Raw genomic sequence first — 20,368 nt, 5'->3', positions numbered from 1 at the left:
AGAAATTAAAAGGACTTGGACGTAAAGAAGGAATTCCCTAGTTCACGAGGTGGACTCCAGCATGGCCTTCTGGATATACCGATTCTGTTGTTTTTGTGTGCCTCCTTACCCTCAAAGCCAAAGTTTTTTTGTTTTAAATTCCAGCCTCTGATTTTCCTCTCTGCTAGATCCTGTGTTGGCTTAGAGTACCAATGGGCCACAAATTAAGAACTATGCTTTTCCAACATGCTTATCTCTTCTCTTCCTCCTTCTAGCCACTTGGGATGGCCTAAGACTGGAATGATGGTGCTAGGTTCATAAATGTGACCCCTAATTAGTAGTCTCTTTTTTATTCTTTGGGATTTCTACTACCTTTTCTTTTTTTTCAGGAAAAAATTGATGATTTGGGACGCCTGGGTGGCTCAGTTGGTTAAGCAGCTGCCTTCGGCTCAGGTCATGATCCCAGCATCCTGGGATCAAGTCCCACATCGGGCTCCTTGCTTGGCAGGGAGCCTGCTTCTCCCTCTGTCTCTGCCTGCTATTCTGTCTGTCTGTGCTCGCTCACTCTCCCTCTCTCTCTCTGACAAATAAAAATAAAATCTTTAAAAAAAAAAGAGAATTGATGATTTTTGTATACCCGATCAGATATAAATAATTCTGATTTCACAGTTTAGCAATTCTAATGGCTGTTTAAACATTTGGTACTAAATTATGTTGTTTCAAAGTAACTAAATTAAAGTCCAAAAGCTAGTTACTCCGAATTATCCACTTATTTTATGCTGTTGTCAGGAAGCTCCAGAGTTGTTAATTTAACCAGTAAGTCAATTTGCTACTCATTAACTGAGAAACTATATTCTGAGAACTCTGTCAGGAATTAGGGAGTTTAAAGACATTTAAACTCAGAGCTTTTGTCTTCTGTAGAATTCATAGTCTACTATTCAAGTTTTCCCTCAATTTTGTCTTTGATTAGGCTTTTTGCCCTCAAAAGAATCGTATTTATTTTATGGGAGTACAGGTGTATTTGATATTACACGATGGATAAATGACAAGTTGCCCATAAAGGAAATGTTATGCCTCTTTACAATAAAAAATGTATTTGCATTATAACTTTATAGTAATTCTTATACGAAAACTTTTTTTGTTTTTTTTTCTTGAAATAAGAAACCGCCATTTTAATTTATTAAATGTATAATTACTCCATGAATTTTTTTAATTAAATAATGTCTGGACACATAAAAAGCAAAAACAAAAACCCCAAACCAACCCCATTAATCCACCGGCTTTTCTACTCAGATGCAGATAAGCCTCCAGTGCCCTAGATGTCGCTCTGGCTCCACGATGCGGGGGGTGGGTGGGGTGGGTATGAGTCTCTGTGGTTACAAAGTTGGGGGCGGAGAAGCGGAGAGTGGCTGGGAAATGATGGCTGATGAAGACGAGGAAGTCAAGCCGGTCTTGCAGAAATTGCAGGTGGGACCATAGATTAAAATCTGTATGTGCCTTTGTTACTCGGGAAGAAGCGGGGAGCCCAGTTTATGTACTACCAGCGAATTCCGTGGCGCATGCAGGACGCTGCATGTGTCAGTGCGGTTACTATAACAACTCCTGAGGGTGCAGCGGCGGCGGGAGAGGGGAGCCTCCCGGGCCGGGGGAGGAGCGTTGCGGTGTGGTAGGACCTCCTGCTGCCGCCCTGACTACACTCAGTTCCAGTCCCGCGTGGAAGAGGATTTGTTGCCCCTAACTTTATTCTTGCACGTTCTTAGAGAGGATTTTCTTCTCCCTCCGTTCACCCGTCACAAGTAGTCTACACATGTGTGTGGTAGATCTGCAGGGGCTATTATGTGTTGTGATTCCCACAAAGGCCATTTCTTCGCTGCTTACCTGCTTTGAAATGGGCAACAAGCAGAGTAAGAGCTTGCACCAGTAGTATCCTGGTCAGTCCCCTCAGGACTCCACAGTTTTGATTCTTTTGCACACTTGGAATCCCAGTTTGGCATCTGATGCCCAGGGGTCCACATTCCACCCAGTTGCCGTTGTGACTAGGACTAGTCTTTTGTACTTGGTAGGTAGCCACCAACTGCTTGTTTGTTCTTTACCTTCTTTCAGTGACCCAAGATTTTCCTTAAACCTCAGAAACTGAGTTCTTTGTGTTCTAAGACAGCCTAGAATTTATTTTTTATTTTTATTTTTTGAAAAGTTTTATTTATTGAAATAATCTCCATGCCCAGCATTTGGCTCAAACTCACCACCTGGAGATCAAGGGTCGCATGCCTTTCAGACAGAGCTGGCCAGATGCCTCCCTCTGGAATAAACATTAGACCTGTGGCAGGTTTATAACCTGCTTAAAGGCTTGTAATACAAAAGTTTAAACATTGGTGAGATTTGTTTGTTTTTTTGAGGAGACTAAGATAATAACACCTTTTAGAGTGTGAACTTTATTTTACTTCCACTTGACTGAGATTAATTTAATTTCGTTCCCTAGTGTGACTGGGGAATTCCTAATGTGACTGGCTGAAATCAATCCTGGCTTCATATTGGAAGCATTGTGTATATATATTAGTATATGTATACTAAACAGTGGTTATCCCTGAGATTGTTTGGGAGATAATGAGGAACTTCTTACTTTGTATTTTTTTTATGTGTACTTGCATGAATTTTAGCAACTTACATATATTAATTTTTCCATGAGACAAGAAGTTATTAAAAATGTTCACTCCAGCAAAACAAAACAACAAAGCCAAATATTCATTTTGCACATTCGTTTTCAGGACTAGAAGCAGACAATGAAACCCTCACAAAAATTCCCAATTTACAGCCATGCTGATTGCAGGGCAAAAGGAATTGTGTTACAAGTTTTGCTGAGAACTCTCTTTTCCTGGGCTCATTTGTGGTAGATGGATTGAGCAAGTACCTTGGGGTATCTTGGGGTGGGTGGACAGGAATGGTGCAGGAATGGAATGGGGGAATGGAGTAGAGGAGAGGAAAAGGATAGTGATACTGCTATCCATGGGAATGGTGGTATTTCCTTGTCATTTTAGGACAGAAGGAATGTCATAAAAGGTTATTTCTCAAAGTGTGTTTTACAGGCCATTTTCATTAGAGTCATCTGCGGTGCTTGTTAAAAGGTGTTTGGGTTCTGCTAAAACTTCTAAAATCAGAATCTGCAGGCTGAGTCCTGAAAATAACACAAAGAATATTTGAGAAAAATTGCTACTACAGAGGGTACTGTCCATTTTCTTTGCTGTGGGCAGGGTTTTAAATTAAGTGTAGCACATGAGTGTTAGAGACAGGGATGATTCGTTAAGCCATTCCATCAACTTTTTTTAATGAGAGCCTGTCACGTCCTAAGCCCTTCTGTGGCACTCAGGTATAGCTCTGAACGTGGGGGATGGGAGATTAGGACCCTCCCTTCATGGAGCTTACATTCTAGGGGTGGAGACAACAACAGACTGTTACTGTATAGGCCACCTAATTTCAGCTGATAGGGACTGTGAAGAAAAATAAGTATGATTAACAGTGGGCAGAAGAGGAGGTGGTTACTTTAGTTTGGGTAGTCAGGGAGAGCCTCTCTAAGAAGTTTATAGTGAACTGAGGTCTAAATGATAATGAGGAATGAGGTGTGCAAAGATCTAGGGAAAGAGTGTCCAGGCAGAGGGAATAGCAGGTATGAACCCCCAGGGTGGGATTGAGTTTGCTGGAACTGAGGAACTGAGTGAAAGCCAGTGTGGCTTGATTATTGTAGAAGGGAGAGCATGTGAGAATGAAGGGAGAGGAAGTTTGTGGCAGGGTGAATAGTAGTGTGAGGTCAGATCGTACAGTCTTCTAGGCTGTGATTAGGAGTTAGATTTTATTCTCTCTATAGTGGAAAACAGTTTGTGATGTGATGTATATTTTTGTGTGAGGCGAACGTGATAACCACTACACTACGGAAACGTGATGTACATTTTTGTAAGGTTGTCCTGATTACAATGAGGAGAATGGGAGAGAGTAGAAACAAGATGACCAGGTTAGAAGCTATTGCAGCAGTCCAGGCAAGTAATGGTGCTGATTTAGTCCTGGATAGTCCTAGTGAGAAGGAGACAGGTAGATGGGTTTAGGATGTGATGTAGAGGTAGTTAAGATGTGAGAGAACTGTGTTACGTATTTCTGCTGCTAGTCAGTTTCAGTAAAGAATAGATAGTGGAAAGGCTTTGTTGTCACAGGAAGACTCAGAGACAGAGGCATTTAAAATAGGAAATGAGGGAGGTGCCTGGGTGGCTCAGTTCGTTAAGCAACTGCCTTCAGCTCAGGTCATGATCCTGGAGTCCCAGGATCAAGTCCCATGTCAGACTCCCTGATCAGCAGGCAGTCTGCTTCTCTCCTCTCATGCTCTCTCTCTTTCTGAAACAAATAAATAAAATCTTTAAAAAAAAGTAGGAAAGGGAACATTTACTTGGGTCAAATGCAAGAGAGCCAGAAGGTGACTTGACAAAAACAACAAAACAAAACAACAAAAACCACAAATATTTAAAGAAACAAAATCCTGTAAAAATACCAAGATCCTCAAACTTAAATTGATCTGTTTGTTGTGGAAAGCAATGGTTCTCTTGTGTTGGTCATCATCATTGCAAAGGTCAGGTACTAGTACAATAAAAATCAGGGATAGGATTGTTTTTGTTAGGAAGTCCAGTTTTAAGGGTGCATTTCGAAGTTCTATGCTCTGGGGACCAATAACCTTATTACCTTATTAACTCTGTTTTATCTCAAGTTGCAAAGTGTTTCCCTCCTCTTGACTGTGGTACATGAAGTGCTTAGTCATGCTGGAAGCCTTGCTAGGGCTGAAGGAGAGAAAACAATCATCATGGTGCTGAGACCAGCAGGGGACCACACGAGAGTGGTCTGGGACCTGGCTACTTTTCTTCATGATCTGTGGCATTTTGGGAGACCTGTCTGCTTGCCTCTTGTGTCATTCCTCAATGAGAGAGCAGATCTGTATTTCTAGAACAGAGCTGGTACGGCTAGCCAGTTTCCAATTTCCGTGTCTGGCATTCTCTCCTCTTAATGGTACCATTCTTATGCTTCCCAGGAACTGGTGGATCAGCTGTATTTGTTTCGAGAGTGCTATTTTGAGACACATGGTGTTGAGGATGCTGGAAGGAAGCAACAGGATGTGCGGGAGGAGATGGAGAAGACCCTGCAGCAGATGGAGGAAGTAGTGGGTATGAATGGCAAGGAGCGCGCAACCCCCTGCCCTTCACCAAAATGCGGTAGAGTTTTGCTCTCCCTCTGTAAACCCTTTTGTATCCCATTTGTGGTTGCTACAGGATGGTACAACAGAGTATTTCTTCTGAGGGCCCCTCTGTAGGATGGCTACCTTTTAGTCCTTTAAAGTATGTTTTCTGAAGTTTGATTATAGCAGATGCCATGAAATAAAAGAACATAACTGTTCCTTAAACTACTTTTTTTTTTTTTTAAGATTTATTTACTTATTTGAGAAGGGGGGAAAGAGAGAGGGTGTGTGTCTGTGTGTGTGTGTGTGAGAGAGAGAGAGAGAGAAAGAGAGAGAGAGTGTGTGTGTTAGTTGGGGGACGGGCAAGGGGGAGGGGGAGGAGACTCCCTGTTGGCTGAGTGAGCCTTACTCAGGGGTCGATCTCAAGACTCCAAGATCATGACCTGAGCTGAAACCCAGAGCTGGATGGACACTCAACTGTCTGTGCTACCCAGGAGCCCTTAATCTCTTAACTGACCTTTCTGCCTCTAATTTCTTTTACTTTCAAATTAGTATATGTAATGATCATGCAATTATCTTTCTAAATATTACTTCCTGTATTTAGTCTTACCTTTTTTCCTGCCTCCTGGTTCAAGTATATTCAAAGATTCCTACTATTGACTGCTTGAAGTCTAAACACCTTAATTTGGTATTCAGATCTCATTGACCATTTTTTCTTTGTTTTTTTTTTTTTTTTTTTTTTCTCTTCTACCCTTATCTCTGACTACTTACTTAACAGAGGAACTTTTTGTGTCTTTCAGGTTGGACTATCTATTCTCCCTTGAACATGCCACATGGGTTTCTGCCTCTCTGTCTTTGTGTACATCATTTTCTTAACTGGAGGATCTTGTCTTTTCTCCTTTTCACTTCTTTTTAAAACCTTTTTAAAGATTTATTTATTTGAGGGATTGAGAGTGAGCAAGCATGTTGTTTGGGGTGGGGAGTCAGTGAGGGAGGGGCAGCGGGAGAGAGAGAATCCCAAGCAGACTCTCTGCTGAGCATGGAGCCTGATGTGGGGCTTGATCTCATGATGCTGAGATCATGACATGAGCTGAAATCAAGAGTCAGATGCTTAACTGTCACCCAGGTGCCCCTCCTTTTCACTTGGTAAAGCCCATTTATTGGCGTATGCCTCTTTTCATTGTTGTTTTAATCTTCCATGAATATGCTTTGTCCTCTCCACTAGATTGTAAACCTTTCCAAGGTAGGGATAATACTTTCTTTGTTTCCCCATTACCTAACATACTACTCTGCCTTGATAGGCTTTCAATAAGTGGTTTGTTCATAAAGATTTTCTTCAACTATTTCATTCCTGGGGCTGATCTGAGGTTATTTCTTGAGAAAAGTTCTCTGGTCTTCTCTAAGACTGCCTGGGTTTTTCCAATTTCCTCTTTTCCCCTTCCTCCTAGGTTCTGTCCAGGGCAAGGCACAGGTTCTGATGCTGACTGGGAAGGCACTGAATGTGACTCCAGACTACAGTCCTAAGGCTGAGGAGCTTCTGTCAAAGGCTGTGAAGCTGGAGCCCAAGCTAGTGGAAGCCTGGAACCAGCTGGGAGAGGTGTACTGGAAGAAAGGCGATATTGCGGCTGCCCACACCTGCTTCTCAGGAGCCCTGACCCATGTGAGCCATCTGGGGAAACACAGATGGGAAGGCCGACATTCTTTTGGTTCTTGAATCTCCCTAGGATGTGAATACCAGAATAGGACTGTACTAGAACTAGGAGAATGGAATCAGAGGGGAGGAAGAGTCGGGGAGCAGACGTGGCTGAGGAAAACAGGGATAGAGATTGAGAAAGGAAGAAGATGATGGGATTCGTTTCAGGGGTAGATGAGAAGTGAAGAAAAATTAACAGCCAAGTTGATCCTTGTAGACAGTGCTAAGAATCAAGATGAGAAATTAGATTTCGAAGATTAAGATAGAAAAGATCTGGAAAGGGGATTAGAATCAGGAAAGTTGTGTATGTGTCTTCTCTGTTTGCAGTGCAAGAACAAGGTCTCTCTTCAAAACCTGTCCATGGTGCTTCGCCAGCTGCGGACTGACACTGGAGATGATCATTCTCGTCATGTCATGGACAGTGTCCGACAGGCTAAGTTGGCTGTGCAGATGGATGTCCACGATGGCCGCTCCTGGTGTGAGTGCTCTTGAAAGATCTCCCACAGTCCCACAAGTTTCTAGAGCAGTGGTTCTCAACATGGCCACACATGCCAGAATCTTCTGGAGCCCGCCTGTTGGGTCTGATTTTTAATGTCAAGCCTGGGCATCTTTGTTTTGAAGAAGCCTGATAGGTATTTTGATGAACCACGGTTCTAGGAACTCTTGGATCTTTTTGTCCAAGAGAGGGCCCTTATGTTTCCACATAAGCAAGGCAGGGCTTTTGTGCAGTTTGCTCAGGTTTCTGCTTTGGCTCTGTGTTCACCTCTTTATCCCAGTGGAATTTGGAGTATACTAAATATGGTGTTATCACTGGGGTCTGTCAGATGGGGGACCTTTCAGAGAGTCTTTTCAGGGTAACCAAAATAGGTCATATCCTGAACCTGGGCTCTGAGGTGACTCACCACTGTGTTTCTCAGGCTTTTTCCCCTACTTAGGTGGGGCAGGGTGGCTTGAGTGGGCTGCGGCTGGGTGCCTCCCCTCCCCCATATGGATGGCTACAGCCAGATGGAAATTTTCCTTCCTTAGGTTAGTTAGGCTCTAGTTAGCTAGTTTCTTCTGAGAGCAGGCCTCGTGAAGAACAGGGTGCTGTAGCATATTTCGTAACAGTTCTTTCTCCCATTTCCCCTGCTGGAAGTAGGGGAAAGAAGGGGATTTTTCTTGGATACTTGCTGTACGAATCTGGTTGAGCTTTTGGAGGTAAATCTCACAATATTGTGGGGACCTCCTTATGCCTGGGACCCCGGGAGTTTCTGACTCCCTGACTTGGTCACATTGAACCCTCAGCTCTTCGTCAGTCACAGTTGAGGTGTTCCTACCTCAGCACTGGTTCCTGCGCCTCGTGAGTTTCTGCCCTGGTGAACCACAGGACCTATGTTTGCCTGTCTGTCTCCAGTTTTAGGGGCAGTAGTTTGCCCTGTGTTCTTTCCTGTCTTATGGATCCAAGAAGAGTTGTGGGTTTTTCAGTCCACCAGGGTGGAGTGGTGACTTCCAAGCCCCTTACACGAGGAACCAGAATCCGTTTGTTTCTCTTTCAGATATTCTGGGGAATGCATATCTTTCTCTTTACTTCAATACTGGCCAGAACCCTAAGATCTCCCAGCAAGCCCTCAGTGCCTATGCCCAAGCAGTAAGTATTTATGGTCAAAACAGAAGCAAGAGTGTCATTCAGATTTCTTTGTGGCTCTTTAGCAAGCAACATGGATGGTAATCAGTGGCATCAACTGTGCATGGTTTTGCAAAGCTGTGTCTGCAGGGGTGACTTATTTCTTCTTATAAATGGGGTATTAGCAGCTACTTAAAGGGTGCCTCAGTGCTAGATAGCTCTTTGAACTACCTGGATTTCCTGCGGGCACTTATGACCAAATCCCAGAACCCATCCCAATGTGTTCATCTTTTGTGGGGGGGAAAAAGTCTATATTAAAAATAATGTTTATTAATATTTGTATATGTGTTTAAAGAAAAATGAAAGCTCTAATACTTAAGTATAAATGAAGTGTTATCTTGCAATTAACCACGAGACACTATGACTCTGGGTTTCCCATAGGCTAAAATCAAAAACAGTGGAGACACTTGGCTGGCTCAGCTGGTAGAGCATGAGACTCTTGATCTCAGGGTTGTGAGTTTAAGCCCCATGTGGGGTATAGAGATTACTTAAAAATGAAAGCTTTAAAATAGGAAACAGCGTCTAGCTTACTCTGCATCATTTCCTGAGGATCAATCCAGTGGAGCTCATGTTCTGCTTAGGCCTTTCAGGCTGTTTTTCTATCAACAGTCGCTTACATGGGGGATTCCTTCAGGCTTGAGCTCTTGATTACTCCTTATAAGAAGGTTCACATTGGCCTTCTAAGCAGTTTTTATTTGGGTCTCATATTCATCTCTCATTTTTTGCTTTCTTGCTTGTCTTGACCTAAATAATTGCCTTTTAACTTAGTATTACTTATTTGTTCTGTGTGACAGAATAGAGAATATAGCTACCTTCTGTTCATGTTTGTATTTGAGGGACTGATGTTTTTTCCATCGGGGAACTTGAAGGCAGAGGAGTTATATTTTAGTCTAATTTCTTACTTTGGTGGATGTTTACATTTTCAAAAATAGTAACGGTGTATTCTTTAAAAATTTTATATTTGGCTTCCACTAAATTGTTGCTTTTAACTCTTGATTTCTTTACCCAACCTGAATCTTTAAACATGTTTGAACCAACCATTTAAACAGATTTTTTTTTTTTAAATATTTTATTTATTTATTTGTCAGAAAGAGAGAGAGTCAGTGCACAAGCAGGCAGAGCTGCAGGCAGAGGCAGAAAGAGAAGCAGGCTCCCTGCCGAGCAAGGTGCCCGATGCGGGACTCAATCCCAGGACTCTGGGATCAAGACCTGAGCCAAAGGCAGCAGCTTAACCGACTGAGCCACCCAGGTGTCCCCATTTAAACAGTTTTAATCCATGTTGTTTTTACTTTTATAATGTGCTAGGCAATGAACATAATCAGAAAAATAAGCTGAACGTGGCCATGGACATAGCAGTTTCTTCACATCTCTCTGCACTTTCATGTAGTTTTTCTGGTCATCTATTTAAATTAGAGAATCAGAATTTGATTTTCAGTGGATTTTGAGGGGGCTTGAATGTAGAAACATGCTTCTACCTGTATCTGGAGCAGGGTTAATGGGCACAGGAAATGCATTTAATTGATGACATTTCTTTTCTAGGCTTTTCTCATTTATACCATTATATCAACATTAAAAAATTTTTTTTTTAATCAAAATGCATTTATACGTTTATTTTTGTACTATTGCATGGATAAATTATATTCAAAGTTTCATATGCACCCCCAAACCCTTACCTCCTTAAGGTGTCAGGGACTATGTAATATACCACTCAGCCAGTTACTGCATAACAGTGTGGGTATAGGTAACATTTTGACAAGGAAGAAACTCAAATTTTTGCAGGGGGAGAGGACTAGGCTATGTTGGGTATGGCCATCCGTAAGAATGAGACAGGATCCACTGATCGTCCTTTTCTCCTGCTACAGGAGAAGGTTGACAGGACAGCTTGCAGCAATCCTGATCTTCACCTGAACAGGGCAACGGTAAGACCTGTGGGGTGGTGGTCATCTGCAAGTCACCTAGGTGACATCTAAGTCTTTGCCTGGGATAATAACTGAGTATTCATAGGGACAGGGCTGAGTACAAACTATGAGAGAAAAGCCACATTATTTCGAGGGAGGGTTTGCCCAGTTTGACTTTAGGATCTGGTGGAGTCTATGGCAGGAAAGAGGAGGGGGCCGAGGAGGCAGGAGGGTACACAGAGGATGGAGGAACAGTTTAGGAGACTCTTCTGAAATGTTCGTTATAAATACAAAAATAGAATGACCCACTGTATGCAGGGTAACTAGCTTCGAATTTGGAAGTTAGCGTCTTTGAAACGATTCCATCTTCAGGATTTGTGATCCCCTGAGCCAGGAGGAGGGATGTAAAGCATTATTCTTTCTTTAGGCTGTTTCTCATAGATCAGGGAAACCACTGGAAAGAAAACAATTTATTTCTGTAGGTTTCTAGCACATTGTGCTGTTACTCCCCCTGGCATAGTTTGTGTTAGATACACATGTAATTGGGAGGTTTTCATTTACTTTTTGTGCAGTTACATAAATATGAAGAGAATTATGGGGAGGCCCTGGAGGGCTTCTCTCGGGCTGCAGCACTGGACCCTGCCTGGCCAGAGCCCCGGCGACGAGAGCAGCAACTTCTGGAATTCCTGAATAGATTAACCAGCCTCCTTGAGAGCAAGGTAAAGGTGTCAAAAGGCTGGATCCTGCTTTTCTTCTCCTGGGGGTCAATACAATAAGAATAAAATAAGCTTCATTTGTAGTGATTCTATCTACAGAAGTGGGTAGGAACAGACTCTCACAGTAACTAGTTTATAGCTTTTTATCTTTTTCCTTTTTTTTTTTGCAGGGAAAGGTGAAGACCAAAAAGTTGCAGAGCATGCTGGGAAGCTTGCGCCCAGCCCATCTAGGCCCTTGTGGCGATGGGCGCTACCAATCAGCCTCTGGGCAGAAATTGACCCTGGAGCTTAAGCCACTGAGTGCCCTACAGCCTGGGGTGAACAGTGGTGCCGTGGTCCTAGGAAAGGTGGTGTTCAGCCTCACCACAGAGGAGAAAGTCCCCTTGTGAGTTTCTCTTGCCTTTCCTCTTTTTCATTCTTTTGAATGAAAGGGTCTTACTTCCTGGCCCTTTTCTGACAGTGAGGAAGTTGTTGGTGGTCACACGTTAGTGCGTTCTGCTTCGCTCTCTGACTGTCCTATGAGCAGGTATTATCTAGGAGATGTTTCACAGATCTCTCCCCAGATTTTGTCATCACCTGTCCCCCCCCCCCCCCCGATCTTGGTGCTCTGGAGTCCTGCATCCATAGCTAAAATTTGAATACTGTTTTTAGTATTGAAAACCTAGAAATTCTCCTGCCTCTTTGTGTTTTCATGATCCCAGAAGTTGGAAGAGGGAGAGTTTTCAGTTCTGTTGGGACTTAGGTATGCCTAGGCAGTTCTGGAAGGTTAGCTTTAGGTTAGAATTTAAGGCCTGATGGGGAGATAGTCTTAGATGTTATTCAACAAATATTTTTTGAGCATCTGATATATGTGTGGTAGGGAGTGAAATGTAAAGGATCCAAGTGAAGGTGCTTACAGTTTAGCAGAGAGAATGAGTTAAGAACATTCTCTCAGAAAATATGTATTTTTTAAAGATTTTATTTTTATTTATTTTTATTATGTTCAATTAGCAAACATAATACACTGTTAGTTTTTTTTTTTATTTTAAAGATTTTATTTATTTATTTGACAGACAGAGAGAGATCACAAGTAGGCAGAGAGGCAGGCAGAGAGAGAGGGGGAAGCAGGCTCCCCGCTGAGCAGAGAGCCCGATGTGGGGCTCGATCCCAGGACCCTGAGATCATGACCTGAGCCAAAGGCAGAGGCTTAAACCACTGAGCCACCCAGGCGCCCCTACACTGTTAGTTTTTGATACAGTGTTCAGTGGCTCATTGAAAGATTTTATTTTTGGGGCGCCTGGGTGGCTCAGTGGGTTAAAGCCTCTGCCTTCGGCTCAGGTCATGATCCCAGGATCCTGGGATGGAGCCCCGCATCAGGCTCTCTGCTCAGCAGGAAGCCTGCTTCTCTTCCTTTCTTGTGATCTTGCCTATTTGTGATCTCTGTCTGTCAAATAAATAAATTAAAAAAAAATATTAAAAAAAAAAAGATTTTATTTTTAAGTATTCTGTACACTCTTAGTGCAGGGCTTGAACCCACAACCCCGAGGTCATGAGTCACACATTGTACTGACTGAGCCATCTAGGCACTTAGATATTTATTTATTTAAAAGATTTTATTCATTTGTCAGAGAGAGAGAGAGAGCATAGGCAGGGGGAGCAGCAAGCACAGGGAGAGGGAGAAGCAGGCTCCTCGCTGAGCAGGAAGCCCAATGCATGATTCCATCCTGGGACCCTGTGATCATGACCTGAGCTGAAGGCAGATGCTTAACTGACTGAGCCACCCAGGTGTCCTTCACTTAAAAAATTTTTAACTCTTGAAAAATTCCAGTTTAGTCCATGTCATTACCCTTATTTTCTGATCCCTTGTTGACTGGTTTCCTTTTTTTGTTTTCTACTGAATTTATTTTGTCTAGCATCACCAGTGTTTGGTCCAGTGGCTTCCACTACATGGCTTTACAACATTTTGACTTCCATCTCACTCTTCCTTTTCATATCTTTTCTGCTTCATCCAAATCCAAATACTTCCTGTTACATGCCTGAACTTTCTCCGTGGCATTCTCTAGAGATACACGAGTTGAAGAGCAAGAAAGTAGTAGAGAAAAGTTTAGTTAACTAGAGCAGACCTGAAAACTGAGAGGAATGAGAAGGAGAGATGGACAAATGTGGATTTTAGGGGGTCTTGAGGAAATATTTTATCACTCCTTGGTTTGTCTTTTTCTTAACTTCTAAATATTAAGTCCAGAAAGATGCTGTTTTTGTCCTTTCCTCTTTTCTCCCTTTACCAGGATGGCAAATAGGTGCCAGCTTCTATCGCTTAGCTGTGGCTGCCTAGCATACTGTGTAGAGGGTTCTGAGGCTTTGATTGGATTCACTAGCAGAGTGCTGGGCTTGCTTGCAGTGTTGGTTATGAATTTGGGTGTACCAAGTGGTGGCATGAGCCCCAGTTCTTTCCCATCTTTAGAGGTCCTCTCCTTTGGTGATTTCGTATAAATCCAAGGCTGTGGCTGCCCCCATAATGCTCACAGGTGTATCACCAGTCCAAGCCTCATTTCTAAGTTTTGAATTCCTATATCCAGCTGCCTCTGGGCTCCCAACAGAAATGTATAACTCACTATGTCCAAAATTGCTTGCTTTCTCTTTCTCTCTAAACCATTTCTCTACCCTGACTTCCTTGTCAATCAGTGGTGCACTTCTGCTCAGTCACTTAATTAAGACTTCTGGAAGTTGTTCTGGAATTCTCCATTCTCATGCATTATGGCACTCATCAAGTCTAATACATTCCCCCACCTCCCTCTCTCTGTGGACACAATGTAGCCCCTTATTGCTTCTCCAGACAGGTCTTTGGACTCCTTGTTTTTTTGTCCAGTGCTCCACAATGCGGAGAAATATTTTCACAGTGTAGAGAAGCAACACAATGTTAGATGCCATTTCCTGTATAAAATCCCTTCTTACTCCTGTGCTTACTTTCAGGATAAAGTTTGAACTCTTAGGTTAGCTTAGCATGCAAAGTCCTTCGTAATCTGCTCTGTGCCTGCCTCTTTCCATTCTCTTTTTTCATTTTCCTGCTTGTGCCTCTTGTTCCTGTCTTGGCATAGTTTTGTAGTTCCAGAACGGCTGTTTTCATGCCTCCATACCTTTACACAAAGCTCATGTCTGTCTGGATAATCCTTTGGCTGCTTCTTTTTTTTTTTTTTTTTTAAATTTTATTTATTTGACAGAGAGATCACAAGTAGGCAGAGAAGCAGGCAGAGAGAGGAGGAAGCAGGTTCCCCACCAAGCAGAGAGCCCTAAGTGGGGCTCGAACCCAGGACCCTGAGATCATGACCTGAGCCGAAAGCAGAGGCCTAACCCCCTGAGCCACCCAGGCGCCCCCTTTGGCTGCTTCTTTTTTTTTTTTTTTTTTAAAGATTTTATTTATTTATTTGACAGGCAGAGATCACAAGTACGTGGAGAGGCAGGCAGAGAGAGAGGGTGAAGCAGGCTCTCTGCTGAGCAGAGAGCCCGATGCGGGCTCGATCCCAGGACCCTGGGATCATGACCTGAGCTGAAGGCAGAGGCTTTAACCCACTGAGCCACCCAGGTGCCCCTTTTTGGCTGCTTCTTGATACAACTCACATTTTCCCCCCAACATTTTATTTTAAACTTTTCAAACACAGCAAAATTAAAAGAATTTTGCAGTGAACAGGGATGCCTCAGTGGCTCAGTTGGTTAAGTGGCTGCCTTCAGCTCAGGTCATGATCCCAGGGTCCTGGAATCGAGTCCGACATCGGGCTCCTTTCTCAATGGGGAGTCTGCTTCTCTCTCTGCTGCTGTCTGCTTGTGCTCTCTCTCTCTCTTTGACAAATAAATAAATCTTAAAAAATAAATCTTAAAAAAAAATCTGCATACCCAACCACCCATATTTTACCACTAATACCTTACTTGGTTCCTCATGTATCTCTATGTCCCCTTATTAATCTATTAATCCATCTTATTTTTGGAGCATTGCAGAGTAAATTGCAAAGATCAACATACTTTCCCCTAAATACTTAAGCATGTAATCATTAACTAGAGTTCAGTATTTAGTTTTCTTCTTTTTATGTAAAATTTATGTAGAATGAAATATACAAGTCTTAGTGTACATTTGCTAAATTTTGACTAACATACATCTATGTAACCCAAACACCTGTCAAGATAGAGCGCATTACTTACCAGCACCTCAGAAAGTTCTCTTGTGTTCCTTCCCAGGTAATCCCTATTCCCATTCCCCCAGAGGTTTTCTGTTCCTACTGAGGATTAGTTTTCTTTTTGTAACCCAGATAATTTTTCATCCTTTACATTCCGTTTGAGGCTCTCCTTCTCAAGGAAACCTCCCCTGTTTTCTCCTCTGGGTTCCCATGGTCCCACTTTTGGCCTCACTGAACTCAGCATGAGGGAGAAACTGTTCTAGCACCTCTCACACTTGTCTTGTAAGTGACGGTTTAAGTGTCTCACTCCTGCTAGACTGTAAGCTTACTCACAGCTGGATCAGTGTCTTCTCACTAAGCACAAAGCTTGACACATGATCTGTAATCACTGAAAGTTTATGGGATTCAGTGACATTGGTGGTGATGCTTAGAGAATTGGAAGGTTATGATGGTTAAATTGATAGACCATGAATAAAGTTGCAGCTGCCACATTTTGAGCTGGTTCATTATTAGTATTTTTTGAATGGTCCCAGCGTGCATACATCTCAAGTGTGTGGCAAAGTGACTGATGAGTCTTGTGCGTAATCTTTATCAAGGATATTATATATGTATGAAAAATGAGGACTCAGATGTGCGTTGTGCATGATGGTTACCTGTCATAAGTGTTCTAAGTAACTGAGAAAGCATTTGTTTATTTTGTTGGTATTTTAAAACCACTGTTTTTGCTCTTCTTTCCTGCCCACTTTCCTCCCCACCCCTCCCTTAACCCATCTTAACCTGGCAGTACATTTGGCCTGGTAGATTCAGATGGACCTTGCTATGCAGTGATGGTGTATAACATGGTACAGAGTTGGGGAGTGCTCATTGGGGACTCTGTAGCCATTCCTGAGCCCAACCTCCGGCTTCACCAAATTCAGCACAAAGGAAAAGTGAGTGATGGCCAGGATTTGTTCCCAGCTCATAGGCTCTGAAAGTGGAGCCGAGTTTATTTGCTTTAACAAATATGTAAAATAATGCATATATATGTATATATATGTGTGTATACGTATGCATACATGTAATTTTTTTTTTTTTTTTTTTTTTACTAAAAAGGGAAACTACTGGTAAACAAAAAGAATTTTAAAAAAGGACTGGACAGAGAAAGACAAATACTGTATGATATCACTTCTCTGTGGAAAGTAATAAAGCTGAAATTAGGAGAACAGAGATTACAATTGTAGTTGTCAGGGGCTGTGGGAGTGGGCATATTAGGGAGATATTGTTTAAGGGTCAGACTTGTAGTAGATAAATGTGTCCTGGAGACCTAATGCATAGCACAGTGATTACAGACAACAACATGGTATTATATACTTCCGAGCTGTCAAGAGACTAGATCTTAATTGTTCCCATGACAAAAAAAGCAATGACACGATAGAAGTGTTAGCTAGCACCATGGTGGTCATCAGATTCCATGATATAAATTCATTAAATAAACATGTTTAAACCTTAAACTTGCACAATGTTAGATGCCAGTTATCTCAACAAGAATTTTTTAAAAACTGGACCAAAATATTATCACTCAGATGTTATTACTGTTTGTGGTTTCATCTGTACACCTCCAGTTTTTTTTTTCATAAATCTGTACATGCACATTCATATGTTATTTTTAAAAAGAGCGGAATAGTATATGTAATGTTTGTGAACATTTCCTGTGTTTTTACATATTCTACAGCATTGTTTTAAATGGAGAGGTGGTGATAAGGACGATGATGATAGTTAACATTTACTGAAAACTTAACTGACTGCTAGATGCTGGGTTAAGAGCTTTTTTGCCTGTACTGGCTCATTTCATCATCACAGAAATCTTACATGAGTTGCTGTTTAACCATTTTTCACATTTAGATTAGGGGTTGACAGCTGGTGGCCTATTGACCAAATCTGGCTCCCTGCCTGTTTCATATGGTCTGTGAGACAAGAATAGTGTCTGTATTTTCAAATAAAAGCAATTGGAAGAATAATAATAATTGGTGATACCTGAAAATTCAGAAAATCCATATTTCAGTGTCTACAAATTAATTTTTTTGGAACCTAGCCATGCTCATTTGTTCATGATGGTCTGTGGCTGCTTTTTGCAGTGTTCGAGTTGAATAGTTCTGTGACAGAGACTGTAGAGCCCGAAAAGCCTAAACTGTTACTTGGCCATTTACAGAAAAAATACACTGCCCCCAGATATAGATTATTTCTAATTTCTCCCTGTCATAAAGGTACTGTAGTGAAAAAATTTGTATCTGTCTGTATTCAGGATTATTTACTTAAATGAATTTTAAGGTTGAATTCTGGCTCTAAGGGTATGCAGAATTCTAGGACTTTTGCTACATATTGCCAAGTTAATTTTTGGAATGTCGTACCAGTTCTTACGAACAGTAGATGTGAGTAAGTGTTTCTTTGTAGTTTTCTCAGCTCTGGGGAGAATTTGAAACATTATATGCTGCTTTTACATGAAAAATACAGCATCAGTATTGTTTTGCTTTGGTTTCTTGATGATTGGTGACGTTGGACATTTTATCAGATGTTTATTGACTATTTATATTCCTTTTATAAATCAGCTTTTTTTTTTTTTCTTTTTTTGGTTATTGCCCATATTCCTGTTAGGATGTTAAAAAAATTTGATTTAATTCACCTCATTACTTTGACTTAAAAGGGCTGCCTTCACACTCCTGGTGGGAAAGTATTTTTTGGATAAAGATCTTTTTTTAACATGTTTTATAACTTAAAATACATTTGAACTGGTAAAGGGAGCTCTCTTTTCTGTTATTAGAAGAATGTCTAAACTACACATTCTGTTTCTTCCTGCTGATGCAAAAGGAGAGTTAACTCGAATTTATATTTGGCAGATTAATTTCGGGCCTTACAAACACTTGAACTTAGAGTTTCTCAGAATTTTTACTGGTGGCTCTGTGTATCTGGGTTTTTGTTTTTAAGATTTTTTTATTTATATTTTTAAAAGATTTTATTTATTTGACAGAGAGATACACAGTGAGAGAGGGAACACAAGCAGGGGGAAAGGGAGAAGGAGAAGCAGACTCCCCACCGAGCAGGGAGCCTGATGTGGGGCTTGATCCCAGGACCCTGGGATCATGACCTGAGCTGAAGGCAGATGCTTAATGACTGAGCCACTCTGATGCCCCCAAGATTTTATTTTATTTTATTTTATTTTATTTTATTTTATTTTATTTATTTATTTTTTAAAGATTTTTATTTATTTATCAGAGAGAGAGAGAGCAAGCACAGGCAGACAGAATGGCAGGCAGAGGCAGAGGGAGAAGCAGGCTCCCTGCGGAGCAAGGAGCCCGATGTGGGACAGAATGGCAGGCAGAGGCAGAGGGAGAAGCAGGCTCCCTGCGGAGCAAGGAGCCCGATGTGGGACTAGATCCCAGGACGCCGGGATCATGACCTGAGCCGAAGGCAGCTGCTCAACCAACTGAGCCACCCAGGCGTCCCCCCAAGATTTTATTTTTAAGTAAGCTCTACATCCAGCATGGGCTCGAACTCACAGATCAGAGATCAAGAGTCTCATGTTCCACTGACTGAGCCTGCCCAGTGTCCCTCTGGGTATCTGGTTTTGTCAGGAAACAACAGGAAGGGCAGATTCTGTGAGAGCTGCTGGTGGTGCCCTTTTGCTAGGCTGTTTGCCGGAACCTGTCTTTTTTCAGAGAATTGTTCCATTCTTGTAGTGGTGTTACTGGCGTGTTACTTTCTCCAGATCTTCCTTCTGAAGATTGAAAACTTGGGGAAAATGACCCCCCTATGGTAGCTCAGCTTTGTTTCTTTAATGTGAGATAGAGGTAAGGGTGTATGTCCTGAGGGGGAAGGAATGGGGAGAAAGCCCCACTGGTGTATTCCTGTGCTGAAGTTGCTTCCATCTTAGGATCTGTAACGAGCCTCTGTGTGTTTGTCTTTTCTAGGACTATTCCTTTTCCAGTGTTCGTGTGGAGACACCCCTCCTGCTGGTGGTGAATGGGAAGCCTCAGGGCTCCAGCAGTCAGGCTGCAGCCACAGTGGCATCTCGGCCCCAGTGTGAATGACCTTACCTGACTCGCATGCTAAGGAGTCGGGTTGAGAGGAGAAGCTCACGGGCACTTAGCAACTGGACCACCTACACCCCGTGACTCAGCCAGGCCGCGGGGGATGTTTGAGATGATGACTTTTCCCTTCCTCTGCCCTGTGAGACACTATGTGTCTCTTCTTTTCCTCCTTTTATCCTGTTCAAGCTCTCCCTGAGGCCACACACTCCTTGGTGTAATCCCTGCAGCCTCTTTCATTGCTCTTCTGTGTTTTAGGCAAAGAGCATGGAGTTGGTAGAAGTGTGGGATCTTGCCATGGGATGGTGTTCCCAAGGTTCTTGTTCTTGCCTCCCTCCTAAGCCTCATGTGTATATATCATTTCAGTATTTATTGCTGAGGGAGGGGGCTTAATTTTTTAATGGCTTGTTTTTTTTTTTTTTCAATTTTTATTTTTATTTTTAAACTTTAGGTTCTTCCCCTTCTTTGGGGCTAGAACAGAATTAAATTTGTTTGGAGAAAAATAATACTGTAGTTTGGCTTTATTCTCTCCAAGCTTGGATTTTGGTTTTAGGATCACTTCAATCTGTACTCTCCCCTGCCACCCCACACCACCCTTTTTTTTCTTCACATAAAATAGTTCATTTCTCTCCCAGTTAAAAGAATTCTGACAACAGGCAGCCCAAGGCAGGAATGGTAACCCCACAAAGTCACTGGGAAATAGGTTCCTACCATTTCATCCTTCTGTCATCCCTAGGGGTGGCCCTCACCATGGTACAAGAGGACAGTAATATTCTAATAGTGTTACTGGGCTGCAAGACCAGAGGGAGCTAGGTATTCAGTTCCTTTAGATTATAGTGATGTTTTGTAGTAGTTTTTTTTCCTCCTAAGATTTATTTATCTATTTGAGAGGGAGACGGTAGGGGGAGGAATAGGGGAGAGAATCTTCCAACAGACCCCACTGAGTGTGGAACCTGACTTGGGACTTGATCTCAAGACCCTGAGATCATGATCTGAGCCAAGACCAA

The 20,368-nt window shown here is 42.2% G+C and overlaps 1 protein-coding gene across 4 annotated transcripts; it reads left to right on the top strand.

The window, feature by feature from the left end:
• Nucleotides 1-1,341: 1,341 nt before the first annotated feature.
• On the top strand, nt 1,342-19,867 carry TTC5 (tetratricopeptide repeat domain 5; the record flags this gene model as incomplete). 4 transcript variants are annotated; one of them, XM_082736753.1, is made up of 10 exons in its annotated part: nt 1,342-1,446; nt 5,042-5,174; nt 6,634-6,845; nt 7,206-7,356; nt 8,414-8,505; nt 10,404-10,460; nt 11,012-11,158; nt 11,326-11,540; nt 16,085-16,229; nt 19,245-19,867. In XM_082736753.1, the coding sequence occupies 10 exons, from the start codon at nt 1,342-1,344 to the stop codon at nt 19,362-19,364; spliced, it is 1,377 nt and encodes a 458-aa protein (XP_082592879.1). In that variant the 3' UTR covers nt 19,365-19,867. The 4 variants fall into 4 exon arrangements, with proteins under 4 accessions (XP_082592879.1, XP_082592880.1, XP_082592882.1 ...); XM_082736754.1 differs by having other exon boundaries at nt 1,363-1,446; nt 5,042-5,222; XM_082736756.1 differs by lacking the exon at nt 16,085-16,229 and having other exon boundaries at nt 1,363-1,446.
• Between the last annotated feature and the right edge of the window lie 501 nt (nt 19,868-20,368).

This window comes from Mustela nivalis, assembly GCF_964662115.1.
Source record: "Mustela nivalis genome assembly, chromosome: 6".
Lineage (NCBI taxonomy): Eukaryota > Metazoa > Chordata > Mammalia > Carnivora > Mustelidae > Mustela > Mustela nivalis.
Note: the sequence above shows the minus strand (reverse complement) of the source record. Positions and strands in the feature narration are given on the sequence as shown.